The 25320-nt window shown below is 47.3% G+C and overlaps 1 protein-coding gene across 1 annotated transcript in view; it reads right to left on the bottom strand.

The window, feature by feature from the left end:
- Positions 1-25320, bottom strand: part of LOC142249330 (uncharacterized) — a 73496-nt gene continuing 48176 nt past the window's right edge. The window contains exon 7 of the mRNA XM_075320961.1: positions 1-111. Coding sequence (XP_075177076.1) covers positions 1-111 — 111 coding nt within the window. The remainder of the gene's footprint in view (positions 112-25320) is intronic.

Raw genomic sequence — 25320 nt, 5'->3', positions numbered from 1 at the left:
TCATCCATCCCCGTGTACCAGGGTGGTTTCCTCAGGACACAGCGGGCTGTGACCAAAGAACACAACAAGATAATTTGTAGGGGAACTTTTTCTATTGTGGAGTTTGAGTTCCTACAACAGCGCAAGGAAAACATTAAAAGTAAAGTTTCACACACCCACACACACACAGTCCATGTAGGCTTGGACCCCTGTGCTACACAACCTAATAGGCTAAAGTGTTAACATTTTCACTTTTGCCTCACCAATAATGCCTTCACCTAATGCGGTAGTCACCTAGAGTTAGTCTACAGAAAACAATTTAATAGTACAAGTGGAGCTCAGCAGTGGTGCAGCACAACAGTTTACTAAATAAACACATCTCTAACCCACCCTTTTCCCCCCACTCAAAGGAAACTCTTTGAAGGAAGGGCTTTGTTAAGAATTTATGTATATAAGTCACTCCAAGACTATGAGCAACTAGCTCTAGAGTTCTGCTAACAAACAATGGCTCTGCCAGACAATTTACATTTGGCGCCAAACTCTCTCAGTCTGCGTGCATGCTCCCTCCATGATCAGTGTGGTGGGGCCTGAGCTCAGGACTTACCAAATCAAAACTTGGTCTCTGAGAAGACTGGCTAATCATCCGTTTGGCCGTTAATAGTGGGGCTGGGAAGGAGATGATCTGTGACATGAAGGTTGGATCCAATGCCAGACAATTGGAAGGCCCTCTTCATTCGTTGCAGCAGAAGGATTGTTGGGAATACGACTCTACATCCAATCATAGTCACCCCCAGAGGAACTCTCACTTATCAAACCGATGTTAATGGAACAAGTAATTTTGATACTTTCTAGGACTCCAAAGGCACCAAGCTCTAAGGATGGATCAGGATCTTGCTCATACACCTCCTCACCCTACCTGCTCTAACTAACATCTCTCTTCATCCAGAAGTCTACAACAGAGTATAACCAAGAGACAACAGAGACCTCCTGTGGCCGGAGGTCAAAACTGCACGTGAATTATCCACCTCCTCACACCCGGACGCATATAATCTGAAATATGTAAGGTGATGCCTCAGCGCCAAGTTAAAAAAATAAAGAAAAAATAAGGCTGAATATTGTAAAAAATAAATAAATAAAAATAATAGTGCAAATACTAATGGAGAATGTAACGTTCAAAGCATGAAAGATACACACTAGTGCTCAAAGGAAAGGAACAACACCTATGCTGTGAGTTAATCTTTTCAAGATTCTATCCAAGGCAGAAATCCTCTTTATTTCTTGTTTAGGACAAAATCCACTTCCAGTTTTATCCCCATACTCCATCTATGCCCCTCATCTTTAGATACTGACCATGTGGTACATAGCGATGGAAGAACAGAAATCCCTCATGTCTGTGTGTGCTGTGCACGGGAGACATCATATCAGCTCAATTCCACCCACCAGCTCAGAGACAACTGAAAACTAGAGACAGAGTCTGCAGAGGGAAAAACTGTAGTGTATTGGCCCCAAAAAAGGCGACTCCTCCTGTACACATATGTCGCGGGCGGAGGAGGGGACGCTGCGCTCTCCCACTGCTCGGGTCCGGCTGCCGCTGCTGCTGCGGCCTGCTGCTGCTCGGTGGCTCGAGCGATGGGCCGGATCCCGGGGACTCGAGCGGCGCTCCTCGCCCATGAGTGAAAGGGGATTGGTTTTTGGGATAGTTTATTGTCCGTGACGCCACCCACGGTTGTGGTGATTGTAGGAACACCACCGCTGCTCTGTATGGGAATCCCGGGAGCGGTGACAGGGAGCAGCAAAGTTGTTAGTTCCCCCCTCTGTGGGTAGGGGGTGGTTGTCCCGGGGCCCAGTGATGAGGTGGGGGATGAGGGATGGCGGGGCCGGTGCAGGGTTTGGTGGGGTGCAGGGACGCGGGGGCAGCGCTGTGCCTCACGGCACTGTGGTACTCACTCAGCCTGAGACGGTGACACAGTTCTCGGTAAAACACACGGCTGGAAAGATGGTTCCCACGGACGGCTGCTGTTGCTTTTCCCCGGTAGTTGATGGTGACGGTCCCTTTTCCTGCACCTAAGTCTATGTTGGTAGCGATGGGTTCCCACCGGTAACCCGCTCCCCGGCTTGGATATGTGCCGGAGGAGCCCCTCTTTGCCCGCAGGCGCTGGCCCTGAGAAACTGGTGCCTTGGCGGTGGCGGTGTCTCTCTCTAACGGTCGGACTGTTGCCTTCAATCGGGACTTGGTTGTTGGGAGACCCAGAGGTCCCCTTCACTGACGGATTTGGCAAATTCATGGCTACTCCTAGCCTTGCCGGGATCCGAAAGGCCCCTGCCAATGGTGTTGGCTACTCTTCGTATACCGCTCCGGTACCGCCGGGCCACCACCCGTCCACGGTCCTTTCGGCAACCTCCAAGTAGCCTCTCCTGCAGACAGTCACCACCGTCTGCTGACCTTGCTGTTCTCGGTCCGGGGCTCGGACCAACTTCAGGCTTTCTCAACTGTCACCTTCTCTGTCCCTACTCTCACTGTCCTCCTTCTCCTTCCTCTCTTGCTCCTCTACCACTTCACTGTTTACTCCTTCACTTCCCTAGCTGAACTGCTGGTTTTCCCGCCTCCAGGGCTGTGAACTCCTCGGTGGATGGAGCCAACCGCCTGGCCCACCCCCTGGTGTGGACATCAGCCCCTGGAGGAAGACAACAAGGATTTTTGTGTAGCTTTGGTGTTCCCATCCGGGGTGTAGGGTGTGGTGGTGTTATGACCTGTGACCCCTGGCTTGCCCAGGGCGTCACACATACAACACACATTAGTCTCACATCCACATTAGCTTCACATGTAGCAACAGTGGAAAAAGTGGTGCAAGGCTGGCATACATAAATATATCCTTAGCGTGTATTCACACGTGATGGATTTCACATGGATTCTAATGTACATTCGGTCAGATGATAACTCTCTGATAGTCACTTTATTCCTCCTCTGAACTTTTTTTTGAAAGGGTGCCTTGTGTGGTACCTCAGTTGTTCTTCCTATAAATTTAAAGTTAAAATCCAAGTATCAGTCAAGGGCTCATCCTTAAGCCATTTATCACTGTCCAATTAATGCAATTTTTGCAGGGACAGCCCTTTTTGACATGGGTAAAAGTAACACCCAGTTTTCAATTTATTCCTACGAAATAATATAGGCAAAGAACAGAATGCCAGAGATTAAAGAAAAGAATTGTTGATGCAAGAAATTACCGATTGAAACAAATCAGGACAGTAAACAAGTCCTCTGTAATAAGATGACCCCTACAGACAGTTGGGGCAGTTCACGTATGTATTGTGGAACAGACCCCTGTGCACTGATAATACGGGGACTTCTGTAGCGCCCCTGAAGCCATCAGGGTGTAACAAGGTTCTGCATCCCCACCAGAATGAGGGGTCTACCCCCCTAGGGCCCCAGGAGACCAGTGTCGGCAGCACACAAAAACTCCAGGTAATCACAGTTTTCTCAACAATCCCCCATACAATGGTGCAAAGATAGGGTCAGACCAATGGACGGCCCCCTAGAGGTGCAGCCTCTCCAGTCCACTAGTTGACCAGGTGGGAGGGGCGGACTGTGGACAGTCAGAGTAGAGAGTACAGTAGTAGGAGAGGAGTGAAGGAGACATTCTGACGTGGGTTTAACAGTAACCTGGTACCCAGGAGAGTAGTTGCCAGTGGAGTACGGTGGAGTACTCCCAGAACTACGCGCCGACGGGGTACAGGACCCTAGGACAGGAAAGAGCTCCAATCCGACCTGTTAATACCTGCACAGCGAGGGGATCATCAAGGACCTTGCTGACCCTAAAGAATCCGAAGACTCAGTAGCAAAGGGAGAACCGGGGACAGGATCAGAGACTCCAACCCCACAGGGTTCACGCTACCATCAGGTGGACAGAAGTGCACAAACCACCGGACGGGGACCCCCAGTTGCTCTACACCAGGGGGACCCATTTACCAGAGACAGGTGCAGGGGAAGAAGGTACCAGAATACTACACTGACACTGGGACGAAGGGGACCTGGAGGTGAAACCAGCCGGCCTCGGGTAACCTGTTACCATCACCGGACAGTGAGTAAAAGACCAGTCGCACTAAACCTCTGTGTGCACTACCTTCTTCTGACGCCCGTCACATCAACCAACCTCTGGGGCTTGGCCCTACTTGCGGAGGGCCTACCATCCAGGCTGCAATTACCACCAGCCCCAGTAGTGACATTCTGCAGCGGCGGCTCCATTCCTATAGCTGCAACACCGCAAGTGGCGTCATGTATGAACACTAACCTAATCCCCTGTAAATACACCCCATTACAAAAAGGGCCCAGGGCACGGAACCGGGCAACGGCCACCACCGTGACATTTCCAAGAGATGCACTGCCCGGGATCGAGTAACCTATATCCCTGGGCGCGACACTTCCAACCATGTACAACAAGGTAACAAGAATTAAAAGATACAGTATGTATCAAAAACTTTCCTGTTTCTGTGTAATTACCCAGTGCTTTAAAAAAGCGCAATCACCCTATTATCCCAAAGTCGCCTCTTATGCCGGCATTATACCTCTGTGCGGTGAATCTCGGCTGTCACTAAATACATTTTTTCTCTTCCATGAGCCTATTGTCATTTAAATGGACCCTAGATGATGTAAATATCACTAATCCCCCTCTTCAATGCCGGTTTAATTCTGAAGTAACTTGTGTCGCTATTTCTTAGTATTTCCTGAAGCAACTATATAAACTCTAATGCTCCGATGTCTCCATTTAATTTGACAAATTCCTTGTCCAACAGTGTCGGAAAACATTTAATAAACCATTACAAGGAAAAAATGACTTCAGTAATAATACTGTAGTAGTGTATAAAAGGGTTTTCTACTCAGAACTGTTCCCTTTTTTTTGTCGGATGGGTCCCTAGGTGGTAGAAGGGTCTCTCTCTCCCACCTGCGGCTATAAACAGCAAAAAAATCTGTCACTGGAGGGGATTTGGGATTTTAGTAAAAGTGACAGCTATGGATATCCTTGACATGAAAAAAAGCCCTCAGATTTTTACATGTTGGTAATTCAAACTATTTCAGAACATTGCACTGATCTTCAATCTGTTATCATCACTTCTTTACTAATTTTCAGTCCCCTGATATGTTGTGATGATCCAGCTGTCAGTGCCGGCTCCCTGCTCCCTGCACATGTAGCTGGAGTACACATCGGGTAATTAACCCGATGTGCACTGACACTACACATCGGGTTAATTACCCGATGTGTACTCCAGCTATGTGTGCAGGGAGCCGGCAATGGCAGTGTGAGAGAGGCGGACACTGGTAACGAAGGTAAATATCGGGTAACCAAGGTAAGGGCTTCTTGGTTACCCGATGTTTACCGTGGTTACCAGCGTCCGCAGAAGCCAGATCCCTGCTGCCTGCACACGTAGCAGAGTACACATCGGGTAATTAACCCGATGTGTACTGTGGCTAGGTGTGCAGGGAGCCAGCGCTAAGCAGTGTGCGCTGGTAACCAAGGTAAATATCAGGTTGGTTACCCGATATTTACCTTAGTTACCAAGCGCAGCATGCTTCCACGTGTAGCGACGCTCCAGCAATCCCTGCCAGGTCAGGTTGCTGGGGGATCGCTGGAGCGTCGCTTAAGGCCCCGTCACACTAAGCAACATCGCTAGCAACATCGCTGCTAACGAACAACTTTTGTGACGTTGCTAGCGATGTTGCTGTGTGTGACATCCAGCAACAACCTGGCCCCTGCTGTGAGGTCGTTGGTTGTTGCTGAATGTCCTGGGCCATTTTTTAGTTGTTGCTGTCCCGCTGTGAAGCACAGATCGCTGTGTGTGACAGCGAGACAGCAACAACTAAATGTGCAGGCTGCAGGAGCCGGCTTCTGCGGAGGCTGGTAACCAATGTAAACATCGGGTAACCAAGAAGCCCTGTCCTTGGTTACCCGATATTTACCTTTGTTACCAGCCTCCGCCGCTCTCACTGTCAGTGCCGGCTCCTGCTCTGTGCACATGTAGCTGCAGTACACATCGGGTTAATTAACCCGATGTGTGCTGTAGCTAGGAGAGCAGGGAGCCAGCGCTAAGCATTGTGTGCTGCTCCCTGCTCTGTGCACATGTAGCTGCAGTACACATCGGGTAATTAACCCGATGTGTGCTGTAACTAGGAGAGCAAGGAGCCAGCGCTAAGCATTGTGCGCTGCTCCCTGCTCTGTGCACATGTAGCTGCAGTACACATCGGGTAATTAACCCGATGTGTGCTGTAACTAGGAGAGCAAGGAGCCAGCGCTAAGCATTGTGCGCTGCTCCCTGCTCTGTGCACATGTAGCTGCAGTACACATCGGGTAATTAACCCGATGTGTGCTGTAACTAGGAGAGCAGGGAGCCAGCGCTCAGTGTGCGAAGCTCCCTGCTCTCTGCACGTGTAGCTGCGCGCGGGTAACCAAGATAAATATCGGTTTGGTTACCCGATATTTACCTTAGTTACCAAGCGCAGCATCTTCCACGCGGCGCTGGGGGCTGGTCACTGGTTGCTGGTGAGCTCACCAGCAACTCGTGTATTGACGCTCCAGCGATCCCTGCCAGGTCAGGTTGCTGGTGGGATCGCTGGAGCGTCGCAGTGTGACATCTCACCAGCAACCTCCTATCAACTTACCAGCGATCCCTATCGTTGTTGGGATCGCTGGTAAGTTGTTTAGTGTGACTGGTTAGTGTGACTGGACCTTTAATTAGGCCAGGAGTATGGTTCCTTTGTTTGATAAATCAAGTGAAGTTAGTCATTGTCTCTTGTCAGATTGATTGGAGCCCTATTGTCTGTAAATGTGGATTGCCTCAGCCCTTCTGACTACATAGTTCAAAGGAAAATGATGCAGTTGGATTGAACTCACGACCAGTATGGAAGCAGCTATATCCACCAATCCTGTAAGATAACTGAGTGAGTGGTAAAAAAGGACCTTGCTTCTTTCACCAGGAAGTTGTTCTACATGACCTCAGTGGAGGAGCTACGGATCCAGCTGGAGGAATCACATAACTGCTTCATTTGGGATATTCTACATGACCTCAGTGGAGGAGCTATGGTTCCAGCTGGGGGAATCACAGAACTGCTTCACTTGGGTTATTCTACATGACCTCAGTGGAGAAGCTATGGATCCAGCTGGAGGAATCACAGAACTGCTTCATTTGGGATATTCTACATGACTTCAGCAGATGACCTATGGTTCCAGCTGGAGGAATCATAGAACTGCTTCACTTGGGTTATTCTACATGACCTCAGCTGAGGAGCTACAGTACCAGCTTGGAGAATCACAGAACTGCTTAACTTGGGTTATTCTACATTAACTCAGCCGAGGAACAATGGTTAAAGGTGGAGGAATCACAGAACTGTTTCACTTTGGTTATTTTACATGACCTCAGCTGAGGAGCTATGGTTCCAGCTGGTGGAATCACAGAACTGCTTCACTTTGGTTATTTTACATGACCTCAGCTAACGAGCTATGGTTCCAGCTGGAGGAATCACAGAACTGCTTCACTTGGGTTATTCTACATGACTTCAGCCGAGGAGCTATGGTTCCAGCTGGGGGAGTCACAGAACCGCATCAAGATTCATTCTACAGGATTTCAGCCTAGGATCCACAGTTCCAGCTGAAGATTCACAGAACTGTTTCACTGCTCAATACTAAGCCTATGAATTCACTTGGAGAGCCCAGGTTGGAAAAACTCGGTTGCCAAATTACATATTTTGCTGTGCTCGGTCAGCTTTCTAAGCTTGCCGCTATCTCTTCTCAGTGGGTACCCTCCAAAAGCGGGGTACTACTGCACTGGGATAGTTGGCCCTGGAAGCCTCAAAGTCATGAAGATTTTAATTCCTGGCAGGCCAGCGCAAGGGTGAGACTCTGACACTTGTACCACCTTCTTTTTTGCTGGGAATGTACAATATGTTTTTAACTACTGGTGAACCAATAAAGTCTTACCAATGTGTAATCCCAGCACCCTGCATTGTCTGAGTGGTGTTTTGCCCACTGTGAAGGATTGCAAGCATTCAGTGGGATGAGCCCGGCTCCGTGCAGTCTTTCTGAAGTCAGCAGGGCCAGCAGATGAGCGCACCCACTGACCCTTGTGTCTCCACATATGTGTTTTGCATTCTGATCAAAATTTAGATAGGGTTTCCCATACGGGTGTCTAGTCCAGGCAGAATGTGACCTCTGTGTTCCACAGTTATCTCAGTTAAGGTCTGTGTGTCTCCCAGTCATATAGGTTGGATGTGAGCTCAGTGTTTGTCTCTCCCAGTAATATAGGCTGGATGTGAGCTCTGTGTGTCTCTCCCAGTAATATAGGCTGGATGCGAGCTCTGTGTGTCTCTCCCAGTAATATAGGCTGAATGTGAGCTGTGTGTCTCTCCCAGTAATATAGGCTGGATGTGAGCTCTGTGTGTCTCTCCCAGTAATATAGGCTGGATGTGAGCTCTGTGTGGTTCTCACAGTAATATAGGCTGGATGTGAGCACTGTGTGTCTCTCCCAGTAATATAGGCTGGATGTGAGCTCTGTGTATCTCTCCCAGTAATATAGGCTGGATTTGAGCTCTGTGTGTCTCTCCCAGTAATATAGGCTGGATGTGAGCTCTGTGTGTCTCTCCCAGTAATATAGGCTGGATGTGAGTTCTGTGTGTCTCTCCCAGTAATATAGGCTGGATGTGAGCTCTGTGTGTCTCACCCAGTAATATAGGCTGGATGTGAGCTCTGTGTGTCTCTCCCAGTAATATAGGCTGGATGTGAGCTCTGTGTGTCTCTCCCAGTAATAAAGGCTGAATGTGAGCTGTGTGTCTCTCCCAGTAATATAGGCTGGATGTGAGCTCTGTGTGTGTCTCTCCCAGTAATATAGGCTGGATGTGAGTTTTGTGTGTCTCTCCCAGTAATATAGGCTGGATGTGAGCTCTGTGTGTCTCTCCCAGTAATATAGGCTGGATGTGAGCTCTGTGTGGTTCTCACAGTAATATAGGCTGGATGTGAGCTCTGTGTGTCTCTCCCAGTAATATAGGCTGGATGTGAGCTCTGTGTATCTCTCCCAGTAATATAGGCTGGATTTGAGCTATGTGTGTCTCTCCCAGTAATATAGGCTGGATGTGAGTTATGTGTGTCTCTCCCAGTAATATAGGCTGGATGTGAGCTCTGTGTGTCTCTCCCAGTAATATAGGCTGGATGTGAGCTCTGTGTGGTTCTCACAGTAATATAGGCTGGATGTGAGCTCTGTGTGTATCTCCCAGTAATATAGGCTGGATGTGAGCTCTGTGTATCTCTCCCAGTAATATAGGCTGGATTTGAGCTCTGTGTGTCTCTCCCAGTAATATAGGTTGGATGTGAGCTCTTTGTGTCTCTCCCAGTAATATAGGCTGGATGTGAGCTCTGTGTATCTCTCCCAGTAATATAGGCTGGACTTGAGCTCTGTGTGTCTCTCTCAGTAATACAGGCTGGATGTGAGCTCTCTGTTTCTTTCCCAGTAATATAGACTGGATGTGAGCTCTGTGTGTCTCTCCCAGTAATATAGACTGGATGTGAGGTCTGTGTGTGTCTCTCCCAGTAATATAGGCTGGATGTTAGCTCTGTGTGTCTCTCCCAGTAATATAGGCTGGATGTGAGCTCTGTGTGTCTCTCCTAGTAATATAGGCTGGATATGAGGTCTGTGTGTCTCTCCCAGTAATATAGGCTGGATGTGAGGTCTGTGTGTCTCTCCCAGTAATATAGGCTGGATGTGAGCTCTGTGTGTCTCTCCAAGTAATATAGGCTGGATGTGAGCTCTGTGTGTCTCTCCAAGTAATATAGGCTGGATATGAGGTTGGTATCATCGCAGTAGGGGATCCAGCACACATTACATAATTAAATTGTTATTTGAAGATTGTTAAAAACATCTTCATTAGTTTATATTCCATAAAAATATTAGGCAAGTGATCTATAGGACATTGGAGTAATTACATATTTTGAATCTTTGTTCTCACTGATTCTTAGTCGAAGTGTGAGTTTGGGGTGTATCCAGAGTGCTGTGCGAATGATTATGATGACCAATGATTGAGCTGCCATTCACTGCTATTACCACAATTTATTGCTCTTATGTAATCATTGTGAGCTTTCCTGGTTGACTATAGACTGTTTTCTCTGCCCTCCCTGGGACCCTACATGCTTTCTCTCTTGTCCACATTGTGGAGATCTGTGTAGAGCTGCTTCACCTGTCTTGTTGCTATCTATGATACGGAGAAAAGGAAGAGGCAAAGTAGAAAGAGGAACTATGAAGGATTTGTGACATTTTGTTTTTCAAAAATCTAGAACTCCACGAGGTAAAGATCTTACAAACATTGTGCAGCAGAAAAATAGTAGAAAACTTGCAATGATGGCTGCTAGTAACTGATACAGACAGGAGCTGCTAAAGCAAATGAAATCATAAAATGCATCAAAAGGAAAATAGACGCACAATAATAATAATAATAATAAGCTTTATTTCTGTAGCGCCAACATATTCCGCAGCGCTTTACAATTCAGGAGGATCATATGCAAACAAGTAACAGGTATAGAAAATACAATATTTAGAGGGAAAAAAAACAACCCTGATCGTGAGAGCTTACAATCTACAATGCGATGGGGGAGCAAGGTACAAGTGCTTATTTACAATGCCAATCCAGCCACCTCAAGGAAATGGGGGATAGATAATGGCTTCCTGGACCAATTGGCCTGAACCTTGAGATGCATTTGGGTGCCATGGAGTTTGACGTGGGGTTATGTTGTGAGAGGCTGTAAAGGAACTGTGTGAATTGGATTTGATTAGGAAGTGTGATAGGCCACCCGAAAAAGATGCGTTTTTAGGGAGCGTCTGAAGCTGAGTAAGTTATGATTCATCCTAACTTCTTGGGGTAGAGCGTTCCAGAGGATTGGTGCAGCTCGGAAGGAGTCTTGGATCCAGGAGTGGGAGGTTCGAATTAGTGTGGATGTTAGTCGAAAGTCGTTTGCAGAGCGTAGAGAACGGGTGGGGTGATAGACCGAGACGAGGGCGGAGATGTAGGGGGGTGCCGCACAAGACAAATCACTAGTCAGATCATAGTTATGGGTATGTTGGTACTTCCAGTGCTAAGGAAGGTCAGTTATCTGGGGTCTCCATAGGAAAGTCTATTAAACTCAGACAACTTGCTCCTGTCTTTTGGTGTCCTGTGAATTTCTCAAAGCTTTTTCCTAATTTTTGCAAATCTCTACTTTTGTGTACAAAAAGAAAAGCGTGTGGGGCCCCCTGAAATCTATCTGCGGCCCTCCGATGCCCGAGCGCAGGTTTCTGAGCCTCCAGGAGAGGCTGTAAATGTCTTTTACAATCTACTTCTCCAATGTCATTTGGATTTAAGCTCCAATCCTTGTTATGATTTCGTTTCATCGTTCACTTTTATTATTTTGGCATTTCCAGTAAGAAATTGTGATTGGTGTCTGGGACGCGGATTCTTCGTTATAAATGTCAGCGTCTGAGATCAGACAATGGTAATAATGCATCTGAAGACAAGTCATTTCTATAAAGTAAAGCGGAAGACTATAAGCAGTGCGTGTAAAGCATACGTCGCTACAATGCAGCTTTCTATAGTTTGTCACAACCTTGAGAGATAAGAAGTATAAAATGTTTCTTTTGTCAAATATATAATTGCCTCTGTGAAAGATATCTGAAGAAAGGAAAACATATGTTGCTGTATGCAAAGTCTTATCGTCTGCATCCATCAAAGAAACACTAGAGTAATTAGATGAAGGTGGAAATACAAGGACCAAGGTGGAGAAGAAGCAGAACCGCCAGCGGAGAAGACGTCTGGAGTCAAGAAATGCGTGAATCTCACAAGATTCAAATTTTCCATTATAATTATAAAAGATTTTTTTCTCTAGTTTATATATATTTTTAACTTATTATTTTTCTATAAAGAAAATATATATATATATATAAAATAATATATAAAATAAAGCGGACCAGAAGTATAGATATTTAAAAAAAAATATATATATATATATATATTTTTTTTTTAAATATCTATACTTCTGGTCCGCTTTATTTATTATTTATTTATTTTTTAATCTTTCTTGCATTCTTAATATTTATAATAATAATAATAATAATAATAATAATAATAATAACAACAATACACCAGCTGATATTACTACTTCTAATATTATTAGCACTACTGTTACTTCCACCACTAATAATAACACTATTATTATTGTAACTACTAATAATATTACTCCTGCAATAATAATAATAATAATAATAATAATAATCATAATAATAATCATTTTACCACTAACTACCATGACTGCTACTATTACTACTATACTACTGTATTATTATTACTATTATTATTATTATTATTATTTATTATATATTATTACTACTATACTACTGCATTATTATAATTATTATTATTATCATTATAACAATAACAATAGTAATACAAATAATAATCATTTTAACACTAACTACCATGACTGCTACTATTACTACTATACTACTGCATTATAATAATAATAATAATAATAATAATTTTCTTTGATGAATATAGTTCATTCAACTTTTATCCTCTTTTCCCACTATATATATATATATATATATATATATATATATATATATATATATATATATATATATATATACATTTTTACCCATATTCACGTTTTTTCCAAAAATATTTTTTTCACTTTCACATAAAGAAAGATGATTTCTCAAGAAATATCCAGATTTTATTTATTTATTTATTCTTATTCACACACTCTTTTATTCTTGATCATATGTACAATATTTATTTATTTTGAGCTTTTAAAAAAAAGTGCTTGCTGGTTTTTTTTCAAACTGTCAGTAGGCGTTCCTTATACATTGCAAGTATATGAGTCTGTCATTCTGGCATATGTCAAATATTGTTGATTTTTCAGATTTTTTTTGGTCCTGAAGAAGAGGTCCTCACCTCAAAACACGTAGACTTATAGAAAAAAAGAATCTTTCAATAAATCAACAAATGTTTTTATCATCCTTTGTCAATAGCACGTCTTTAACCCCTTCTACTCTTCAGCATTGAAGATTCAAATCCGGCAGATCAGTCCAATTTGGCAGGGAAATTTAATTTGCAACAAAGTTATTTGTTGCAAATCAAATGTTCCTTGTTATAGTTTGAAGTCTCTATTTAATAAACATATGGAGAAAAAAGAAAAAGCCTAACAATGACCCCAATGGCTGCCCACTGAGTACATTTATTGGGTCCTGCCAGGGGCACGACTAACAAGCTTCACGCTGACAACTGACACATTCTATACAAAAGTATTGTAGAGTATTGTATAAGTGATCAGAGGAAAGAAATGGCAAGTCCTCGAATGGGACAAAAAAGTAGAAAAAAAGGAGTAATGTTAATTAAAAAAAAAAAAAAAACAAACCCTCCAAAATCCATTTTCTAGCCTTATTGTTTAAATATGTGTGTGAAAAGTTACAAATAAATGAATAGCACGCATAAATTGTATCATTGTATTGGGAACATCCCAGACTATAAAGTGACTTCATCAATAATCCCAATGCAAATAATAATGCAAAATAAGACTGCAGGTTTTGTTCATGCCTTCCTTCTGGTACTTTCCTTCTGGTCCCTTTCTTCTGATCACTTCCTTCTGATGCCTTCCTTCTGGTGCCTTTCTTCTGGTCCTTTCCTTCTGGTCCCTTCCTTCTGGTCCCTTCCTTCTGGTGCCTTCCTTCTGGTGCCTTTCTTCTGGTCCTTTCCTTCTGGTCCCTTCCTTCTGGTCCCTTCCTTCTGGTGCCTTTCTTCTGGTCCTTTCCTTCTGGTCCCTTCCTTCTGGTCCCTTCCTTCTGATCACTTCCTTCTGATGCCTTCCTTCTGGTGCCTTCCTTCTGGTGTTTTCCTTCTGGTGACTTTCTTCTGGTCCTTTCCTTCTGATCCCTTCCTTCTGGTCCCTTCCTTCTGGAGCCTTCCTTCTGGTGCCTTTCTTCTGGTCCTTTCCTTCTGGTCCTTTCATTCTGGTCCCTTCCTTTTGGTCCCTTCCTTCTGATCCCTTCCTTCTGATGCCTTCCTTCTGGTGCCTTTCTACTGGTCCTTTCCTTCTGGTCCCTTCCTTCTAGTCCTTTCCTTCTGGTGCATTCCTTCTGGTGCCTTTCTTCTGGTCCTTTCCTTCTGGTCCCTTCCTTCTGGTCCCTTCCTTCTGATGCCTTCCTTCTGATGCCTTCCTTCTGGTGTTTTCCTTTTGGTGCCTTTCTTCTGGTCCTTTCCTTCTGATCCCTTCCTTTTGGTCCCTTCCTTCTGATCACTTCCTTCTGATGCCTTCCTTCTGGTGCCTTTCTTCTGGTCCTTTCCTTCTGGTCCCTTCCTTCTGGTCCCTTCCTTCTGGTGCCTTCCTTCTGGTGCCTTTCTTCTGGTCCTTTCCTTCTGGTCCTTTCCTTCTGGTCCCTTCCTTCTGGTCCCTTCCTTCTGATCACTTCCTTCTGATGCCTTCCTTCTGGTGCCTTCCTTCTGGTGCCTTCCTTCTGGTGCCTTTCTTCTGGTCCTTTCCTTTTGGTCCCTTCCTTCTGGTCCTTTCCTTCTGGTCCTTTCCTTCTGGTCCCTTCCTTCTGGTGCCTTCCTTCTGGTCCCTTCCTTCTGATGCCTTCCTTCTGGTGCCTTCCTTCTGGTGCCTTCCTTCTGATCACTTCCTTCTGGTGCCTTCCTTCTGGTGCCTTCCTTCTGGTGCCTTTCTTTTGGTCCTTTCCTTCTGGTCCCTTCCTTCTGGTCCCTTCCTTCTGATCACTTCCTTCTGGTCCCTTCCTTCCGGTCCCTTCCTTCTGGTGCCTTTCTTCTTGTCACTTTTGTAGAGAGGCTGGAAATGTCTTCATTCCTAAAATCTCCTCTAGTAATACTTCTTCCCTCATAAAGTAACGCTAGCCGATCCTGAGTGTTGAGCACATGTCATTTCCGGTGTCTTCGGCCATGTATGACCGTCGTGATATATCATGGAGTCGCCAGCCAGGTACTTGTCACCTTCACCCTCCTGCTTTGAGCTGATTTCCACCACGTTTCCATTTAATCTGAGACTTTGAGAAATGTTCTTTTATTTTTATTAGTTGAATTTACATCCAAATGGAGAGGCGACACAACATCAATCTAGAAACATTTCATGTTTTATAGCAAGACATAAGGATTGGTAAAATATTACATTTTATGACAAGTTTACTTTTCTGCGTATGTTAAAAACAGTAATCTTGTGACAAATGATCTGAGAGCGATGGTCCCTGCCGGTAGAGATGACGAGATCTCTCTGCAACAGATGAAGCACCTGAGGCAGAAACGCGTCGTGCTACATGTGGTCTACAGAATCCAACTCATGTTACGCGGAGATTCAACAGATTCCTACAAAGGTGAAGGGAAAACTGTGGTTTTTTAACATGTAGATTTTCCCTTTTGGTCCCACACACAGTATCTGCATTTATTTATTGAACTGTGCCAGATTCAAGGGTAAACTAATCCCCAAAACTTCACAATTTGCTCAAAACTTATTGTAGGATGGTGGACTGACATGTCTATAGCTAAAGATGGTGGTGGGAATAGGCGCAGACGGAGAGATGACCAAAGACGCCTTGAGAGAAACCATGGTAAATCTGCAAAAAGAGACTGCGGAGGATCTAGTTATGGCAGATCTCCTGTCAGCTCAGGGCTGAGGTACCCAGACAGTATCCCCACTAGAGGACTAGAAACCTCAGAGTCAGACTGGACGGTAGTTTCAACCAAAAGAGAGTGTCACTACCACACTGGCCATTGGAGGCAGTCATGGAGAGACAGGTGTGACCAGGAGGCTGCTAAGGCTGCTTTCACACTTCCGTCTTTTTCCATCAGTCACAATCCATTTTGTGACGGATTTGATGGATGCGTTGGAGATTGTGGTACAACTGATGGGACGGAGCCGTTAAAAAACGGATCCATTGTAGCAGTTTGTACCTGGCAAAGAGAATCCAGCAGTGGCCGCGAGTAACCTCAGTGACGTCACTGCTGATAGTGCGACTCACTTCAGTTGCTCCGTGGAGCTCACAGTGAATAGTCGTTCTCTACGGCCGCTCCTGTCAGCTTCCAATGTAGCAGAGCTGAAAGCGTCGTGGGACCTCGTGTGGATAACGTTGGTCCTGGAGGGGTATTTGGGGATTAATAAAGTGGTGAAAGAGGGTGTTTTTTGTCTTTTATTTCAAATAAAGGATTTTTTGATGTTTGTGTTTATTTACTTTCACTATAGTTTAGTCTCTGGACTGCTGTTTACCTGTCTCTACCTGTCCTCCCCTATTTCTGTTGTGACTTCCCGGCTTCTGACCTCGGACTTCCTCCTGACCGCGACCTCGCCTGCTTGCTGATTTTTGTACGTACTCTCCTGGAACCCTGACCTTTGGCTTGTATTTCGACCTCGTCTCTGTCTGCCCCCCCCCCCCTCGTGTACTGTCTGTCCTCCTGATTTATGATCTCGGCCTGTCTGACTACCTCTCCATTTACTACATACTAGCAGTGTTTAGCACCACCTTGTGACAGTCATTTTAGCTTCTATGCTGGACTGTGGAAGGGTCTCAGGGAAGAGTAATAGTCCACTTTATACAGGGGAACCAGTATTTTCCTCACTCCAGGCACTGGCAGCTCCCGCCACTATGTCACCAGAAGGCTCAATGAAGAGGGAAACAGGAATGTATCAAAACTACGTACTTAATGCACCAAGTGTCCTTCTGGTGGCCCTTGGTCAATTCGCCATTTGCCTATTCCCATTATAGACCTTTTCCTACTTTTTAAAAATAAATAAATAAATAAATAAATCCCCCCCTGACTTGAGCGCTTTTGTGCCATCGATGGATATTTCATTCTTGCAGACCATCTCATCATTTTGCAGGTCCGGACCATCAAGTTATAATATTAGAGTCTGATGGTCCATCGTCTCTCCGGTCGGGGGCCACGGACGTCTCCGCAGATTCCCATTTCTGTGCCCTTTCCTCTTATCTGTGACTCGGCATCTGCCTACGACCATTTAACAATTGTAATTTCTTCTCCTCGCTCCTCACATGTGTAAACTTTGCCTCACGTCGATCACTGACTTAAATGTAATCATTTGTTTCTGTGGATTTATGATTCTCATGAATGTGTGATAAATTCCATAAGAGATAATTAGCAGAAAATATTGATGTGGTAATTAATGCGGGCGTGTGATGTTCCTGGAGTGTAGTGTGGGTGCGTGCGTTCTGCTGGTAATGTAAATACAGATGCAGCAGAGCCAAAGTCTCTTATGGATAGCATTAAGTTAAAGGAATAGTGCAAGGAAAGATGAAACACTGCTATGTTTATAGGGGTTCTTCCACTTTCAGGAAAGAGGACCCCAAATGCTGTAAAATACTTAAAATAACAAATATAGTGGGGGTCAGGCTCAGACTTCTTGCCTCGGCCGTGTCTCTGAGCATTGAACACCTTGTACTTCTGTGCCTTGCTCAGTCGTGGTCGGGTTCAGCCTCCTCACCTTGGCTATGTTCCTGAGCAATGAGTACCTTGTACTTCTGTGCCTTGCTCAGTGGTGGTCGGGTTCAGCCTCCTCACCTTGGATGTCTCTGAACACTGAGACCTTCTACTTCTGTGCCTTGCTCAGTCGTGGTCGGGTTCAGCCTCCTCACCTTGGCTATGTTGCTGAACACTGAGACCTTGTACTTCTGTGCCTTGCTCAGTGGTGGTCGGGCACAGCCTCCTCACCTTGGATGTCTCTGAATACTGAGACCTTGTACTTCTGTGCCTTGCTCAGTGGTGGTCGGGTTCAGCCTCCTCACCTTGGATGTCTCTGAACACTGAGACCTTGTACTTCTGTGCCTTGCTCAGTCGTGGTCGGGTTCAGCCTCCTCACCTTGGCTATGTTCCTGAGCAATGAGTACCTTGTACTTCTGTGCCTTGCTCAGTGGTGGTCGGGTTCAGCCTCCTCACCTTGGATGTCTCTGAACACTGAGACCTTCTACTTCTGTGCCTTGCTCAGTCGTGGTCGGGTTCAGCCTCCTCACCTTGGCTATGTTGCTGAACACTGAGACCTTGTACTTCTGTGCCTTGCTCAGTGGTGGTCGGGTTCAGCCTCCTCACCTTGGATGTCTCTGAACACTGAGACCTTGTACTTCTGTGCCTTGCTCAGTGGTGGTCGGGTTCAGCCTCCTCACCTTGGATGTCTCTGAACACTGAGACCTTGTACTTCTGTGCCTTGCTCAGTCGTGGTCGGATTCAGCCTCCTCACCTTGGCTATGTTGCTGAGCAATGAGTACCTTGTATTTCTGTGTTTTGCTCAGTGGTGGTCGGGCACAGCCTCCTCACCTTGGATGTCTCTGAACACTGAGACCTTGTACTTCTGTGCCTTGCTCAGTGGTGGTCGGGTTCAGTCTCCTCACCTTGGCCATGTCTTTGAGCACTCAACAACTTGTACTTCTGTGTCTTGCTTAGTGGTGGTTGGGCTCAGCCTCCTCACCTTGTCATGGCTCTAAGCACTGAACACCTCGTACTTCTGTGTCTTGCTCAGTGGTGGTCGGGCTCAGCCTCCTCACCTTGGTCATGTCTCTGAGCACTGAGACCTTGCACTTCTGTGTCTTGCTCGGTGATGGTTGGGCTCAGTCTCCTCACCTTGGCCATGTCTCTGAGCACTGAACACCTTGTATTTCTGTGTCTTGCTCAGTGGTGGTTGGGTTCAGTCTCCTCCCCTCAGCCATGTCTTTGAGCACTCAACATCTTGTACTTCTGTGTCTTGCTCGGTGATGGTTGGGTTCAGTCTCCTCACCTCAGCCGTGTCTCTGAGCACTGAACACCTTGTACTTCTATGTCTTGCTCAGTGGTGGTTGGGTGTTCTGTAGAAGGGGAACAATCAATCTCATTGGCCATTTTTGTAGAGAAGAACAAGCTCCTAATATTTCATTGCACCCTGGTAAAGGTAGGAGCATCCTGATGCCCCCTCATTACACATCACCTGACCTGCTCCATCCAATCAGCATCCAGGATTATACAGCACAGAGGTGGAAATCTGCAGAAAATGATGATCTGGTGACGTCCGCGCTGCTGACAATTCTGCACAGTGTATGTGCCGACCCGCGTCAGCCACCGGGTTGCTCGGATCCGGATCCGCGGTGGCTTGAGGGATCTCTGGACCCGGGGGTCGGGGTTGCGCGGCCACTTGGAATAAAGGGGGATTATTTACAGGGGATTGTAAGGACAGTTCGTGATACCACCCGTGGTACGTGGTAAGATGGCGTACCATCGCTGCAATGGGGAGTACCTGGTGGCGATGGTGCGGGCAGCTAGATGTTTAACCCCTCCACGGGTAGGGGGGATGCCCCGGGACTTAATGAGGGAGACAGGGATGTGCCGTTGGGACGGTAAGGGTCACTTGCGTACTCACTCAGTCCAATAACACTAACACCGACAACTGTGGTAAACCAAAGTTCTGGACACCGCTGCCGCTTGGAGGGGGCACACCTGGATCCCATGCCCATTGGTGTTGCCTGTTAGTCTGTGGCCTTTACCTTGGCACCTAGTTTCTCTTGTTGGTCCCTTGAGTATAAAACTAGTCGGGTCCCGCTCCCCAGTGTGGCTAACTGTGTAAGCTTGCTCTCAGGGTTCTCGCTTGGGATTTTCTGGACCGTGTGAGTGGAAAGTCCTATCCCCCTCGTTACGCTAGTACCCCGGAGAACGGATCTTGAAGACTCCATCCTCGTCGGGTAAATTGTCAGGACGCCTGAAGCTACTCACTGACCCAGGGTCCACGTACCCCGTCGTGCACTGGCCCCTGCCCGGTGATGGCACAAGGCCGCCGGCTGCCCTACTCGACAGTCCGTGCCCCTTGTCACGATCCTCTGCAACCGGGGATCCAGCTCCTACCAGGTCCAGACCAACATCTGCCACCTAGTATTCTACAGGGAGCCAAGCTCCTCTCCTCCTCTCTTTTCCACTTCACCTCTCCCTGACATCTCATCTTGACAGTCACTAACTAACTGCCTGTCTCCTGACACTCCTGACCCTCCCTTACCAACCCCCCAAGTGGGCGACCCTATTCCACTCAGGCTGTCCACTGGTGTGTCTGGTGGGTGTGGTGCAGAGTGTTCCTAGGATTTTAATTAGCTGTTCTTGGCAACACCAATGGTTAGGGACCCAAAACCAAGGAGGAGGTGGATATTGCACAGAAGGGCAGATTGCACAATACCCTGTGACGACCTGATAGGCCAGGGCGTCACATATATATTTAAAAGTATTTTTATATATATATATATATATATATATATATATATATATATATATATATATTCGTAGTACATGCGATAATGTCTGTAAAAGTATCCAGTTTTTTTTTTCAGTTCCTCATTAATATTCGGAGCATTTTATTTCTTTATATATTTGTGTTTCTTTCTGGTTCTTTCTATCTTCTATCGTTACGTTATATTCCTCTTTTATGTGATGACTTTATGCATTTCCCCATTTCTTCTTTCCGGCTCTCCGTGTACAGATATGGAGCTGACCGGCACTGAGTCGTCTCCGCTCCATTGTATGATAAACCCGAGCAGGATTTTATCATTTCTTTCACTTATCTTATTTCTTTGTTACTTCTTATGTTATTTATTAAACAATGTGACCCCTCTGTATTTGCTCCGGTTTATCGAGGCTCTTGACATTTTCTCTACTTCTGAGGGTCTGTGATTATCTTATCTATCGGGCCGTCATTTTAAGCTTCTGCAAATTACCTTCCTGATGTAGATGAAATGTTTACAAGTGATGTATTTGGTGCAAATTTTCTGTGTGAATTTTCTACACCTCAGCTGCTGCAGAACCTCATAATACACCTCAACCAGGGGCGTACCATCCACAGCGGCAGCCCATGTGTCTGCTATGGTGCCTGTTATGCGGGCTTCACACGGTACGATCTATCGTGCGATTGCACGACCGATCGCACCTGCCCCCGTCGTTTGTGCGTCACGGGCAATTAGTTGCCCATGGCGCACAAAGTCATTAAACCGCTGTCACACGCACTTACCTGCTAAGCGATCTCGCTGTGGGCGGCGAACATCCTCTTCCTGAAGGGGGAGGGACGTTCGGCGTCACAGCGACGTCACACAGCGGCCACCCAATAGAAGCGGAGGGGCGGAGATGAACGGGACGTAAACACCTACCCACCTACTTCCTTCCTCATAGCTGGCGAGTGCCGCGGGGCGCAGGTATGCTGTGGTCATCGTTCTCGGGGTGTCACACGGAGCGATGTGTGCTGCCCCGGTACCCGGGGCAGCACACATTGCTCCGTGTGACACCCCGAGAATGATTGTTGATGAACAACCAGCGCCATTAAAAATAAACAATTTTTTAAAAATAAGCGACGAGTACACGACTCACGATTTCTGAGCGATTCTGCATCACTCGGAGGTGTCACACGAAACGACGTCGCAAGCGATGCCGGATATGCGTCACAAAAAACGTGACCCCGACGATGCATCGCGCCATAGCTCCTCTCGTGTGATGCCCGCATTAGTCTTGGCCAGTGCCATTCGGCTCCGAGCCCCCTCTCCTCCCCTATCATCATAAGTTTAGCTGATGACAGAGGAGGAGAGGTCTACTTCACTAGACTGGACCTGTGTTTGTGATCCTCCCCCGGAAAGGGGGGTGCGACACTTACTTCAGTCTTCAGGGCAGCGTCCACCTCACTGCAGCCGGTCATTGTCGTAGAAGAAAACGAACACGGAATGGTTTAAATTCTCTTCAACCTTCTTCCCAGACGTGGCAAATCCTATCCAGATCTGCTGCCGCTGTCCCTTGGGGGTACTTCTTCGGTCTAGCCCTTCCAGCAGCCGAGCCTAAGCCTCTACTTGCCCCCGTTCTTGTCTCCATGGCTACCTGTGTCCAATCGCTGATTCAGTGCACTACACTACGCCCGTCCCGAGGTGAGCTGTAGGCTCCGGACACACAGAGGATACCTCCCCGGTTCCCCGATGGGCCCGAGTTACCAAGAATCGTCTGCACATCTGGAAGCTCTCTGCAGAACTACCTTCCCTCAGGCCTTTCTCACCAGCTGACCCTCTGTTCTCTGTCGCTCCTCCCATCCCGGCTCTCCGTTCCCTTCATAACCGGGAAGTATCTGTTGCACTGCACATACGAAACCTTTACCTTTCTTATACCTTACATTACACTTAATACATTAATCAAACATAACGGATTATACTTTACATCACTATAAAGCACACATTTATAATAAAACGCAATCTTCAATAAAACACTTTAAACTCTCATCCTCTAGATGGCGCCGATCGCTGCACTGCTTCGGCTCTGCTACATGGCAGCCGGTATTCTCCAGTAGCAGCAACAATCAGATAGACACTATTTTAAAACACAACTATTATAATGCACACCCTATAAAATGCATTGGACATACAGTATATTTAACCTCCGTAGGAGTTGGGTAATCTGACCATCTCCTACAGATGCAGATACCATTGAATAGAATGATGGATGATGGAGCCTAAGGGAGGCTTTACACGTTGCGACATCGCTAGCAATTGCTAGCGATTTCCAGTGCGATAGCACCCGCCCCTGTCGCACATGCGATATGTGGTGATTGCTGCCGTAGCGAACATTATCGCTACGGCAGCGTCACACACACATACCTGCTCGGCGACGTCGCTGTGACCGCCGAACAATCCCTCCTTCAAGGGGGAGGTGAATTCGGTGTCACAGCGACGTCAACGCGACGTCACTAATCGGCCGGCCAATAGAAGCGGAGGTGCGGAGATGAGCGGGACATAACATCCCGCCCACTTTCTCCTTCCGCATTGCCGTCGGGACGCAGGTAAGGTGATGTTTGTCGCTCCTGCGGGTTTACACACAGCGATGTGTGCTGCCGCAGGAGCGACAAACAACATCGTACCTGCGGTCGACCCAACATTATGAAAATGAATGACACTACACAGATCACCGATTTTCGACGCTTTTGCGATCGTTTATCGGCGCATCTAGGATTTACACGTTGCGATGTCGTTACCGGCGCCGGATGTGCATCAGTAACGACGTGACCCCGATGATATTTCGGAAGCGATGTCGCAACGTGTAAAGCCGCCCTAAAGGGGGCTTTACACGCTGCGATATTGGTGCCGATATCGCTAGCGTGCGTGCCCGCCCCCATCGTTTGTGCGACACGGGCATATCGCTGCCCGTCGCGCACAAAATCGCGTACCCCCGTCACACATACTTACCTGCATAGCGACGTCGCTGTGACCGGCGTATCGCCTCCTTTCTAAGGGGGCGGTTCGTTCGGCGTCACACCGACGTCACTAAGCGGCCGCCCAATCAAAGCGGAGGGGCGGAGATGAGCGGGATGAACATCCCGCCCACCTTCTTCCTTCCTCATTGCTGGCGGGACGCAGGTAAGGTGAGGTTCCTCGCTCCTGTGGCGTCACACACAGTGATGTGTGCTGCCTCAGGAACGATGAACTACATCACCCAAGCAACAAGAATTGGGAAGGGACCTCCATGTCACCGATGAGCGATTTTGAACGTTTTTGCTGTGGAGCCCCCAGCCCAGGTGTAGCGGTGCATTACCTTCAGAGACTCCACGTGGAGGAACAGTCTGGTCACAGGTAGGGAACCTTCTCTTCAGGATTTTCGTGACGCCACTCTCGGTATTGCGGTCAGGGTGACCGCCACTGCAGATTAAGGGGTGCCTGGGGCTGATGGTGGGTGCAGTCAGTTGTAGTGGCCTCCCGAGAGTGAGGCAAGCCCCATGGCCCGGTGTAAGTGTGTGGGACCACAAGGCGCAGAATCACTCAAACACAGTCCAGGCAGTCTTTAAGGGTTTTTACTCACAGTTGATGGCAGGGTGTGTTACCCGGGCGTAGCTAGGATGAACCAAGTGGGAACCAGGTATCCTACCGGCTGGCTGATGAGGGTGACTACCAACTCACCTTCTTAGCCCTGTGTGTTTTGGCGTGACCCCTACTTGAAGCCCTGCTGGGGTCGCCCAGGGAAGTTGCTAATGCCTCTCTCCCCTTCTTTTGGCCCGTTTGCTTGTAGCCTGGACCAGGTCATTCCGGCTGCTTGCCTCCTGTGAACTATGGGCCCTCTCTTTGCTACGTGGCTGCGGACTCTGTGGTGGTATGGTGTGGGTCTGAAATGCCCCCTCAGGCAGGTTTGGCAGGAGAAAATTGAATAAATCTCTGCACTGGGACCTGTTACCCTTGCGGGCCTGGTACCTCCCCAGCAGTCCCCTTACTCTGCCACCCCTTTGCTCTCTCTAGCCTTGGGTGGATTTTGGGTGGCACTACCAGGTGACCGATCTCCCCCGTTGGTAGTCACTGCGCGTACATTGTCTGACTAGTGGCAGCCTCAGGTCTCCTCTTTGCGTCTGCTCTCCCTGAGTTCCACTTCAGACTCAGCTCCCTCCCCCCTACTCTGTCTGCCTACGCAACCTAGCAACCAGGCTCTCCACCACACCCCTTGAGTGGACATGGAGGCCCTGCCCCCTACTGGAAGCTCTCAGGAGTCCACCCAAAGGTAGATGTTTGAGACCTGATCACTATGCGCCTGTGTAGTCACACCTCGGTCAGCCTTCTGGATTACCTGTATTGCACTGCCCCCGGCATGGGTGCAGTACTCAGTGGTGCCTGACCAGGTCAGGGGCACCACATTGCGACGATACAAAATAGCTCATAGGAGTCACACACAACGAGATCGCTACAGCAGCCGGATGTGCTTCACAAATTCCGTGACCGCAACGAGATCGCTGTAGCGAAATCGTAGCGTGTAAAGCCACCTTCAGGCTCCCTAATCCACCATTCAATGAGTGTGTGAGTCTGGAAATCTGTGCACTGCTGTGTTGAATGCTCATACACACTGCACACACCCGAGCAGCACGCCGGAGGAAACAGGGGGAGGTGAGTAGGATATTTTTAATGTCAGTAATTGTTAGGGCCAATCATACTGAATGGCCATTGTACTGAGAGTGGGGCTGTAGAGGCCATTATAGTAAGTGGAGGGCTGGTAGGGGGCATACTATCGAGTTTAAGGCTGATGGGTAGGCTTGTGTGGGCTATTATAAGGAATGGAAGGCTATGGGAATCTTAATGTTGAGTGAGGAGTAGAGCTGATCGAACGCCCCAAAAACCGGTACTGGCGGATCACTGCCAGATTTTAAAAAGAGTCCGATCCGCTCCGGAATCCGGTGCCCATATAAGTCAATGGGGACCGGAATCCATAGATTAAAAACGTTTGTAGAGGGGATAGGGGGGGTAGGAGCGAGCGCGGCATACTTACCGAGGCACTGTCATGGCGGCACACTCCTTCCAGGTCACGCTTTTCCCTTCCAG

This window comes from Anomaloglossus baeobatrachus, chromosome 8 (assembly GCF_048569485.1).
Source record: "Anomaloglossus baeobatrachus isolate aAnoBae1 chromosome 8, aAnoBae1.hap1, whole genome shotgun sequence".
Lineage (NCBI taxonomy): Eukaryota > Metazoa > Chordata > Amphibia > Anura > Aromobatidae > Anomaloglossus > Anomaloglossus baeobatrachus.
This window is presented reverse-complemented; position numbering and strand designations above follow the sequence as displayed.